The sequence below is a fragment of the Lonchura striata genome, chromosome 33 (genome assembly GCF_050655825.1).
Source record: "Lonchura striata isolate lonStrDom1 chromosome 33, ASM5065582v1, whole genome shotgun sequence".
Classification (NCBI taxonomy): domain Eukaryota; kingdom Metazoa; phylum Chordata; class Aves; order Passeriformes; family Estrildidae; genus Lonchura; species Lonchura striata.
The window spans coordinates 6,890,805-6,902,152 of NC_140735.1; the positions used below are offsets into that span (position 1 = coordinate 6,890,805).

Here is an 11,348-nt window from a genome sequence, read left to right on the forward strand (position 1 = left end):
ACCCATTTTTTGGGACTATTCCGACCGTTTTTGGGTTTTGGATCCATTTTTGAGTTTTGGATCCATTTTTAGGACAAACCCGCCCATTTTTGGGTTTATTAATCCCTTTTTGGGACAATCTTAACCATTTTTGGGACAATTCCCCCCATTTTTGGGACATTCTGATCCCATTTTTGGGACAATCCCACCCATTTCTGGGGTTTTGGATCCATTTTTGGGACAGTTCCTCCCATTTTTGGGGCAATTCCTCCCATTTTTGGGATTTTGGATCCATTTTTGGGACATTCTGATCCCATTTTTGGGACAATCCCACCCATTTCTGAGGTTTTGGATCCATTTTTGGGACAGTTCCTCCCATTTTTGGGGCAATTCCTCCCATTTTTGGGATTTTGGATCCATTTTTGGGACATTCCCACCCATTTCTGGGGTTTTGGATCCATTTTTGGGACAGTTCCTCCCATTTTTGGGGCAATTCCTCCCATTTTTGGGATTTTGGATCCATTTTTGGGACATTCTGATCCCATTTTTGGGACAATCCCACCCATTTCTGAGGTTTTGGTTCCATTTTTGGGACAGTTCCTCCCATTTTTGGGGTTTTAGATCCATTTTTGGGACATTTTCTCCCATTTTTCCGTCACTTTTCCATCACTTTTCTTCCATCCCGTTTATTCTGCCCCCGGATCCCGGGGCCGTTTTTGGGGCAGTTTTTGGGGTTTTTTGGGGCCATTTTTGGGGCCATTTTTGGGTTTTTTGGGGCAATTTTTGGGGCAATTTCTGGGGCCTTTTTGGGGCCAATTTTTGGGCTCCAGAGCTGTTTTTGGGGCCATTTTGGGGGCCATTTTTGGGTTTTTTTGGGGCCATTTTTGGGGTTTTTGGGGCTATTTTTTGGGCCGTTTTTGGGGTTTTGGGGGCCGTTTTTGGGGTTTTTGGGGCCGTTTTTGGGTTTTTCGGGGCCATTTTTGGGTTTTTTGGGGCCGTTTTTGGGTTTTTTGGGGCCGTTTTTTGCGTTTTCGGGGTCCCATCAGTCGCGGGGTGCCCAGAGGGCGCGGAGGCCGTCCCAGCGCCGCTGCAGCTCCCGGCGAGGCCGAAGGCTCCGGGACAAGTTTTGGGGCTGTTTTTGGTGTTTTTGGGGCTGTTTTTGGGTTTTTTGGGGCCGTTTTTGGTGGTTTTGGGGCCGTTTTTGGGGTTTTCTGGGTCGTTTTTGGGGTTTTTGGGGTCGTTTTTGGTGTTTTTGGGGCCGTTTTTGGGGTCGTTTTTGGGTTTTTTGGGGCCGTTTTTGGTGTTTTTCGGGCCTTTTTTGGGTTTTTCGGGGCCGTTTTTGGGTTTTTCGGGGCTGTTTTTGGGTTTTTTGGGGCCGTTTTTGGGGCCGTTTTTTGAGTTTTCGGGGTCCCATCAGTCGCGGGGTGCCCAGAGGCCCCAAGGCCGTCCCAGCGCCGCTGCAGCTCCCGGCGAGGCCGAAGGCTCCGGGACAAGTTTCGGGTTTTCTGATCCCTTTTTGGGACAATCCCACCCAATTTTGGGACAATCCCCCCCATTTTTGGGACATTTCAGCCCCTTTTTGGGCTAATCCCACCCATTTTTGGCATTTTGGATCCATTTTTGGGACAGTTTCTCCCATTTTTGGGACATTTTCTCCCATTTTTCAGTCACTTTTCCACCACTTTTCCACCATCCCGTTTATTCTCCCCCCGGATCCCGGGGCCGTTTTTGGGGCTGTTTTTGGGGTCATTTCTGGGGTTTTTTGGGGCCGTTTTTGGGGCCATTTTTGGGGTTTTCGGGGCTGATTTTTGACGTTCCTGGAGCTGTTTTCGGGGCCGTTTTTGGGGCTGGTTTTGGGGGTTTTTTGGGGCCATTTTTGAGGCCTTTTTGGGGTTTTGGGGCTGTTTTTGGGCTCCCCGGAGCTGTTTTTGGGGCTGTTTATGGGTTTTTCGGGGCTGTTTTTGGGGTTTTTGGGTTTTCGGGGCTGTTTTTGGGTTTTTCGGGGCCGTTGTTGGATTTTTTGGGGCCATTTTTGAGGCTGTTTTTGGGGGTTTTTGGGCTCCCCGGAGCCGTTTTTGGGACTGTTTATGGGTTTTTTGGGGCCGTTTTTGGGTTTTTTGGGGCCATTTTTGGGTTTTTCGGGGCCGTTTTTGGGGTTTTCGGGGCCATTTTTGGGTTTTTCGGGACCGTTTTTTGCATTTTCGGGGTCCCATCAGTCGCGGGGTGCCCAGAGGGCGCGGAGGCCGTCCCAGCGCCGCTGCAGCTCCTGGCGAGGCCGAAGGCTCCGGGACAAGTTTTGGGGCCATTTTTGGTGTTTTTGGGGCCATTTTGGGGTTTTTTGGGGCCGTTTTTGGGTTTTTTGGGGCCGTTTTTTGCGTTTTCGGGGTCCCATCAGTCGCGGGGTGCCCAGAGGGCGCGGAGGCCGTCCCAGCGCCGCTGCAGCTCCTCGTGGTCGCGGCCGAGGCGCTTCCGGAACTTTCTGGCGAAGGCGGCGCCGCGGGCGCGCAGGTCGGCGGCGCTGAGCTCCAGCAGCGCCCGCGCCTCGGCGCCGTAGTCGGCCGCGCGCGCCCGCGCCTCGGCCCGCAGCGCCCGCAGCTCCGACAGCGCCAGACTGGGGGAAAAAACGGGGATTTTGGGTCATTTGGGGGGAAAATGGGAGTTTGGGTCATTCTGGGGGAAAAAACGGGGATTTTGGGTCATTCTGGGGTCCTCAGGCCCCTGTGGGATCAATGGGAGCTCCGCGCCTCGGCCCGCAGCGCCCGCAGCTCCGACAGCGCCAGACTGGGGGAAAAAAACGGGATTTTGGGTCATTTGGGGGCAAAATGGGAGTTTGGGGGAAAAATGGGGTTTTGGAGGGAAAAAATGTGAATTTTGGGTCATTTTTAGGGGGAAAATGGGATTTTGGAGGGAAAAAATGTGAATTTTGGGTCATTTTTAGGGGGAAAATAGGATTTTGGGGAAAAAACGGGGATTTTGGGTCATTTGGGGGGAAAATGGGAGTTTGGGGGAAAAATGGGGTTTTGGAGGGAAAAAATGTGAATTTTGGGTCATTTTTAGGGGGAAAATGGGATTTTGGAGGGAAAAAATGTGAATTTTGGTTCATTTTTAGGGGGAAAATAGGATTTTGGGGAAAAAACGGGGATTTTGGGTCATTTGGGGGGAAAATGGGAGTTTGGGTCATTCTGGGGGAAAAAACGGGGATTTTGGGACATTCTGGGGTCCTCAGGCCCCTGTGGGATCAATGGGAGCTCCGCGCCTCGGCCGCAGCGCCCGCAGCTCCGACAGCGCCAGACTGGGGGAAAAAACGGGGATTTTGGGTCATTTGGGGGGAAAAACGGGGATTTTGGGTCATTTTTAGGGGGAAAATGGGAGTTTGGGGGAAAAATGGGGTTTTGGAGGGAAAAAATGTGAATTTTGGGTCATTTTTAGGGGGAAAATAGGAGTTTGGGGGGAAAGAATGGGAGTTTGGGGGAAAAAATGGGAGTTTGGGGGAAAAAATGGGGTTTTGGAGGGAAAAAATGTGAATTTAGGGTCATTTTTAGGGGGAAAATGGGTTTTTTGGGGAAAAAAAGGGATTTTGGGGAGAAAAAATGGGGTTTTGGGGGGAAAAATGGGATTTTTGGGTCATTTTTAGGGGGAAAATGGGATTTTGGGGGAAAAACGGGATTTTGGGGGGAAAAATGGGATTTTGGGGTCATTTTTATGGGGGAAATGAGATTTTGGGGAAAAAACGGGGATTTTGGGTCATTTGGGGGGAAAATGGGAGTTTGGGGGTTAAAATGGGGTTTTGGAAGGAAAAAATGTGAATTTTGGGTCATTTTTAGGGGGAAAATGGGATTTTGGAGGGAAAAATGTGAATTTAGGGTCATTTTTACGGGGAAAATAGGATTTTGGGGAAAAAACGGGGATTTTGGGACATTCTGGGGGAAAATGGGAGTTTGGGTCATTCTGGGGGAAAAAACGGGGATTTTGGGTCATTCTGGGGTCCTCAGGCCCCTGTGGGATCAATGGGAGCTCCGCGCCTCGGCCGCAGCGCCCGCAGCTCCGACAGCGCCAGACTGGGGGAAAAAACCGGGATTTTGGGTCATTTGGGGGGAAAATGGGAGTTTGGGTCATTCTGGGGGAAAAAACGGGGATTTTGGGTCATTCTGGGGTCCTCAGGCCCCTGTGGGATCAATGGGAGCTCCGCGCCTCGGCCGCAGCGCCCGCAGCTCCGACAGCGCCAGACTGGGGGAAAAAACGGGGATTTTGGGTCATTTGGGGGGAAAAACGGGGATTTTGGGTCATTTGGGGGGAAAATGGGAGTTTGGGGGAAAAATGGGGTTTTGGAGGGAAAAAATGTGAATTTTGGGTCATTTTTAGGGGGAAAATAGGAGTTTGGGGGAAAAAATGGGAGTTTGGGGGAAAAAATGGGGTTTTGGAGGGAAAAAATGTGAATTTAGGGTCATTTTTAGGGGGAAAATGGGTTTTTTGGGGAAAAAAAGGGATTTTGGGGAGAAAAAATGGGGTTTTGGGGGGAAAAATGGGATTTTTGGGTCATTTTTAGGGGGAAAATGGGATTTTGGGGGAAAAACGGGATTTTGGGGGGAAAAATGGGATTTTGGGGTCATTTTTATGGGGGAAATGAGATTTTGGGGAAAAAACGGGGATTTTGGGTCATTTGGGGGGAAAATGGGAGTTTGGGGGTTAAAATGGGGTTTTGGAAGGAAAAAATGTGAATTTTGGGTCATTTTTAGGGGGAAAATGGGATTTTGGAGGGAAAAATGTGAATTTAGGGTCATTTTTACGGGGAAAATAGGATTTTGGGGAAAAAACGGGGATTTTGGGACATTCTGGGGGAAAATGGGAGTTCGGGTCATTTTGGGGGAAAAAACGGGGATTTTGGGTCATTCTGGGGTCCTCAGGCCCCTGTGGGATCAATGGGAGCTCCGCGCCTCGGCCGCAGCGCCCGCAGCTCCGACAGCGCCAGACTGGGGGAAAAAAACGGGATTTTGGGTCATTTTGGGGGGAAAATGGGAGTTTGGGTCATTCTGGGGGAAAAAACGGGGATTTTGGGTCATTTGGGGGGAAAATGGGAGTTTGGGGGGAAAGAATGGGAGTTTGGGGGGGAAAATGGGAGTTGGAGGGAAAAAATGTGAATTTTGGGTCATTTTTAGGGGGAAAATGGGTTTTTTGGGGAAAAAAAGGGATTTTGGGGAGAAAAAATGGGGTTTTGGGGGGAAAAATGGGATTTTTGGGTTATTTTTAGGGGGAAAATGGGATTTTGGGGAAAAAATGGGAATTTTGGGTCATTCTGGGGTCCTCAGGGGGAAAAAATGGGGTTTTGGAGGGAAAAAATCTGAATTTTGGGTCATTTTTAGGGGGAAAATGGGATTTTGGGGGAAAAACAGGATTTTGGGGGGAAAAATGGGATTTTGGCGTCATTTTTATGGGGGAAATGAGATTTTGGGGAAAAAACGGGGATTTTGGGTCATTTGGGGGGAAAATGGGAGTTTGGGGGTTAAAATGGGGTTTTGGAAGGAAAAAATGTGAATTTTGGGTCATTTTTAGGGGGAAAATGTGGTTTTGGAGGGAAAAAATGTGAATTTAGGGTCATTTTTACGGGGAAAATAGGATTTTGGGGAAAAAACGGGGATTTTGGGTCATTCGGGGGAAAAAATGGGGATTTTGGGTCATTCTGGGGGGAAAAATGGGGATTTGGGTCATTTTGGGGGGAAAATGGGAGTTTGGGTCATTCTGGGGGGAAAAACGGGGATTTTGGGTCATTCTGGGGAGAAAAATGGGAGTTTGGGCTGAAAAAATGGGGTTTTGGAGGGAAAAAATGTGAATTTAGGGTCATTTTTACGGGGAAAATGGGTTTTTGGGGAAAAAATGGGGATTTTGGGTCGTTTGGGGGGAAAATGGGAGTTTGGGTCATTCTGGGGGGAAAAATGGGGATTTTGGGTCATTCTGGGGGAAAAAATGGGGATTTTGGGTCATTCTGGGGGGAAAAATGGGGATTTTGGGTCATTCTGGGGGGAAAAATGGGAGTTTGGGGGGAAAGAATGGGAGTTTGGGGGAAAAAATGGGGTTTTGGAGGGAAAAAAATGTGAATTTTGGGTCATTTTTAGGGGGAAAATGGGATTTTGGGGAAAGAACGGGAATTTTGGGTCATTCTGGGGTAAAAAATGGGAGTTTTTGGACATTCTGGGGGAAAAAATGGGAATTTTGGGTAATTTGGGGGGAAAAGCAAGGATTTTTGGGGAAAAAATGGGATTTTAGGGGAAAAAAAAGTGAAGTTTGGGTCATTTTTAGGGGGGAAAGGGGATTTTTTGGGGAAAGCATGAATTTTGGGACATTTTGGGGAAAAAACAGGAATTTTGGGTCATTCGGGGAAAAAATGGGAATTTGTCGGGCAAAAGTAGGATTTTGGAAGAAAAAAATGGGGTTTTGGAGGGAAAAAATGTGAATTTTGGGTCATTTTTAGGGGGAAAAAAAAAGGATTTTAGAGGAAAAAAATTTGCCATTTTTCCCCCCAATTTTTTATGTTTTTTCCCCCAATTTTTTGGAGTTTCTCTCCCCAATTTTCACCATTTCCCTCCCAATTTTTTACGTTTTTTCCCCCAATTTTTTACGCTTTTCCCCCCAGTTTATTGGGTTTTTTTCCTCCCAATTTTCCCCATTTCCTCCCAATTTTTTACGGTTTTTCCCCCCAATTTTTTGGGTTTTTTTCCTCCAATTTTCACCATTTTCTCCCCAATTTTTTACATTTTTTTCCCCAATTTTTTGGAGTTTTTTCCCCCAATTTTCACCATTTTCCCCCCAATTTTTTACATTTTTTTCCCCAACTTTTTGGAGTTTTTCCCCCAATTTTTTACATTTTTTCCCCCAATTTTTTTTATTTTTTCCCCCCAATTTTTTGAGTTTCACCCCAAATTTTTAACCTTTTTTTCCCCAATTTTTTGGGGTTTTTTCCTCCCAATTTTCACCATTTTCCCCCCAATTTTTTACGTTTTTTCCCCCAATTTTTACGTTTTTTCTAACAATTTTTTGGGTTTTTTTCCTCCCAATTTTTTGGAGTTTTTTCCCGCAATTTTCACCATTTTCCCCCCCAATTTTTTACATTTTTTTCCCCCAATTTTTTTGGAGTTTTTTCCTCCAATTTTTTCCATTTCTCCCCCCAATTTTTGCCATTTCTCCCCCCAATTTTGTACATTTTTTCCCTCATTTTTTACGTTTTTTCCCCCAATTTTTTACATTTTTTCCCCCAATTTTTTTTACGTTTTTTCCCCCAATTTTTACATTTTTTCCCCCAATTTTTTACGTTTTTCCCCCAATTTTTTTTACGTTTTTTCCCCCAATTTTTACATTTTTTCCCCCTAATTTTTTTTATTTTTTCCCCCAATTTTTTTGAGTTATTACCCCCAATTTTTTGAGTTTTCCCCCCAATTTTCACCATTTCCCCCCCAATTTTTTTTATTTTTTTCCCCCAACTTTTTTGAGTTATTACCCCCAATTTTTTGGAGTTTCCCCCACAATTTTTTTAATTTTTTCCCCCCAATTTTTTGGAGTTTTCCCCCCGATTTTTGCCATTTCCCCCAGTTTTTTCCCCGCACTCACTGCAGCCGCTGGGCCAGGGCGCTGTGGCGGAGCCGCTGCGTCGCGTTCTCGGCCGCCTCCCCGAGGGTCCCCAGGAACCCCCAAATCCTCGCGGGCAGCGCGGGGGCGGCCGGCGCCGTGGGGCTGGGGGCGCTCGGCTCCGCCCCGCAGCCTGCGGGGCAAAAAAAGCCAAAGTTACCCCAAAAATCCGCTTCCGATTCGGCCCAAATCCCATCGAAATACGCTAAAAAATCGCGGCAAAGCGGTCAAAAATTCAACCCAAAAATCAGGTTCAGATTCGGCTGAAATACAGCAAAAAATCACCTCAAAATTACCAAAAATTCAACCCAAAAATCCGCTTCCGATTTGGCCCAAATCCCACCGAAATACGCTAAAAAATCGCGGCAAAGTGGTCAAAAATTCACCCCAAAAATCAGGTTCAAATTCGGCTGAAATTTGGCTGAAATGAAGCAAAAAATCACCTCAAAATTACCAAAAATTCAACCCAAAGATCGGCTTCTGATTCGGCCCAAATCTGACCGAAATACGCGAAAAAATCGCGGCAAAGCGGTCAAAAATTCACCCCAAAAATCAGCTTCGGATTCGGCTGAAATACAGAAAAAAATCACCTCAAAATTACCAAAAATTCAACCCAAAGATCGGCTTCTGATTCGGCCCAAATCCCACCGAAACACGCGAAAAAATCGCGGCAAATTGGTCAAAAATTCACCCCAAAAATCAGGTTCAGATTCGGCTGAAATTTGGCTGAAATACAGCAAAAAATCACCTCAAAATTACCAAAAATTCAACCCAAAAATCCGCCTCCCATTCGGCCCAAATCCCGCCGAAATACGCGAAAAAATCGCAGCAAAGCGGTCAAAAATTCACCCCAAAAATTGGCTTCGGATTCAGCCAAAATTTGGCTGAAATGAAGCAAAAAATCACCTCAAAATTACCAAAAATTCACCCCAAAAATCGGCTTCGGATTCAGCCAAAATTTGGCTGAAATGAAGCAAAAAATCACCTCAAAATTACCAAAAATTCAACCCAAAAATCCGCTTCCGATTCGGCCCAAATCCGACCAAAATACGCGAAAAAATCGCGGCAAAGCGGTCAAAAATTCACCCCAAAAATCAGGTTCAGATTCGGCTGAAATACAGCAAAAAATCACCTCAAATTCACCAAAAATTCAACCCAAAAATTGGATTCAGATTCGGCCGAAATTCGGCTGAAATACAGCAAAAAATCACCTCAAATTCACCAGAAATTTAACCCAAAAATCAGCTTCAGATTCAGTCAAAATTTGACCAAAATACGCAAAAAAATCGCAGCAAATTGGTCAAAAATTCGCCCCAAAAATCGGCTTAGAATTTGGTGAAAATTCCCAAAAATCCCTCCAAAAATTCCTGAAAATTCCCTCAACAATTTATCAAAAGATTCCTCAAAATTCTCATGAAAAATCCCCCAAAAAATTTCTAAAAAAGTTCCTTTAAAAATTCCAGAAATTACCTAAAAAAAATTTACAAAAAATAGCTCCAAAATTCCCAAAAATCCCTCAAAATTCCCTCCAAATTCATGTAAAATTCCAAGAAATCCCCAAAAAATTCCCAAAATTACCTCAAAAAAATTCCAAAAAATCCCCCCAAAATTCCCTTAAAAAAATTCCAAAAAATCACCCCAACATTTCCCAAAATTCCCTCCAAAATTCATTAAAAGATTCCTCAAAATTCCCTCAAAAAATCCCTACAAACCCCTAAAAAAATTCCCTAAAAAATTCCCTAAAAATTTTCCCAAATTCCCCTAAAATTCCCTCCAAAATTCATGTAAAATTCCCAGAAATCCCTCCAAAAAATTCCTGAAAATTCCCTCAACAATTTATCAAAAGATTCCTCAAAATTCTCATGAAAAATCCCTTAAAAATTCCTAAAAAAGTCCCAAAATTCCCTCAAAAAAATTCCAAAAAATCCCCCCAAAATTCCCCAAAAAATCCCTCAAAAAGTCCCCCAAAATCCCCTGAAAAATTCATCAGAAAATTCCTCAAAATTCTCACGAAAAATCCCCGAAAAATCCCTCAAAAATTCCTAAAAATTCCCCAAATTTCCCCAAAATTCCCAAATTTTCAGCGGGGACTCACCTGCCAGCAGCGTCAGCGCCGCCAGCGCCACCCAGAACTTCATGGTGCCACCTGCGGGGAAACGGCCCAAAATGGCCCAAAATGACCCAAAATGGCCCAAAATGGCCCAAAATGACCCAAAATGGCCCCAAAATGGCCCAAAATGGCCCCAAAAACCTCCAAAACGGCCCAAAATGGCCCAAAATGACCCAAAATGGCCCCAAAAACCTCCAAAACGGCCCAAAATGGCCCAAAATGACCCAAAATGACCCAAAATGGCCCAAAATGGCCCCAAAAACCTCCAAAACGGCCCAAAATGACCCAAAATGGCCCCAAAATGACCCAAAATGGCCCCAAAAACCTCCAAAACGGCCCAAAATGGCCCCAAAATGACCCAAAATGGCCCCAAATGTCACCAAAAACATCTAAAATGGCACCAAATGTCCCAAAATGGCCCCAAAAACTTCCAAAATGACCCAAAATGTCCCAAAATGTCACCAAAAACATCTAAAATGGCACCAAATGTCCCAAAATGGCCCCAAATGTCCCAAAATGTCCCAAAATGTCACCAAAAACATCTAAAATGGCACCAAATGTCCCAAAATGTCCCCAAATGTCCCAAAATTGCCCCAAAAACTTCCAAAATGGCCCCAAATGTCCCAAAATGGCCCCAAAAACCTCAAAAATGGCCCCAAATGTCCCCAAAATGTCCCAAAATGGCCCCAAATGGCCCAAAATGGCACAAAAAACCTCTAAAATAGCCCCAAATAGACCCAAAATGTCCCCAAAACCCCCAAGTTGTCCCCAAAATGTCCCCCAAACCCCAAAATGTCCCCAAAATGTCCCCAAAATCCCCAAAATGTCCCCAAAATGTCCCCAAAATCCCCAAGATGTCCCCAAAAAAAGTCCTAAAAATGTCTCCAGATTGACCCAAAACCCCCCGAATTGTCCCCAAAACGCCCCCAAAGCCCCCAAATGTCCCCAAATGAACCCAAAATGTCCCCAAAATCCCCAAATTGTCCCCAAAATCCCCAAAATGTCCCCAGATTGACCCAAAACCCCCCGAATTGTCCCCAAAACGCCCCCAAACCCCAAAATGTCCCCACCCAACCAAACGGACCCAAAATCCCCCAAATTGTCCCCAAAATGTGCCCGGTCCCCAAAATGTCCCCAGACCGACCGAACCCCCCCTCAAATGGACCCAAAATCCCCCAAATTGTCCCCAAAATGTGCCCGGTCCCCAAAATGTCCCCAGACCGACCGACCCCCCCTCAAACGGACCCAAAATCCCCCAAATTGTCCCCAAAATGTGCCCGGTCCCCAAAATGTCCCCAGACTGATCGACCCCCCTCAAACGGACCCAAAATCCCCCAAATTGTCCCCAAAATGTCCCCTGTCCCCTCCCCCCCTCAAACGGACCCAAAATCCCCCAAATTGTCCCCAAAATGTCCCCAGACCGAACCCCCCCTCAAACGGACCCAAAATCCCCCAAATTGTCCCCAAAATGTCCCCAGACCGAACCCCCCCTCAAACGGACCCAAAATCCCCCAAATTGTCCCCAAAATGTGCCCGGTCCCCAAAATGTCCCCAGACTGACCGAACCCCCCCTCAAACAGACCCAAAATCCCCCAAATTGTCCCCAAAATGTCCAAGTCCCCAAAATGTCCCCAGACCGACC

At 45.9% G+C, this 11,348-nt stretch overlaps 1 protein-coding gene across 1 annotated transcript; it reads right to left on the bottom strand.

Moving 5' to 3' along the window:
• Window positions 1–1,661: 1,661 nt before the first annotated feature.
• Window positions 1,662–9,752, bottom strand: LOC146764574 (uncharacterized). Its single transcript, XM_085564459.1, has 3 exons — window positions 9,692–9,752; window positions 7,579–7,729; window positions 1,662–2,590 (listed from the first exon to the last, which is right to left on the bottom strand). The coding sequence occupies exons 1-3, from the start codon at window positions 9,732–9,734 to the stop codon at window positions 2,371–2,373; spliced, it is 414 nt and encodes a 137-aa protein (XP_085420585.1). The 5' UTR covers window positions 9,735–9,752; the 3' UTR covers window positions 1,662–2,370.
• Between the last annotated feature and the right edge of the window lie 1,596 nt (window positions 9,753–11,348).

Excerpts from the sequence above, each read along its gene's own strand:
- LOC146764574 (XM_085564459.1), bottom strand. The coding sequence starts at position 9,734 with ATGAAGTTCTGGGTGGCGCTGGCGGCGCTGACGCTGCTGGCAG. Across the intron at positions 7,730-9,691 it reads GGCGCTGACGCTGCTGGCAG|GCTGCGGGGCGGAGCCGAGC; the intron begins GTGAGTCCCCGC and ends TTTGCCCCGCAG. Across the intron at positions 2,591-7,578 it reads GCCCTGGCCCAGCGGCTGCA|TCTGGCGCTGTCGGAGCTGC; the intron begins GTGAGTGCGGGG and ends TTTTTCCCCCAG.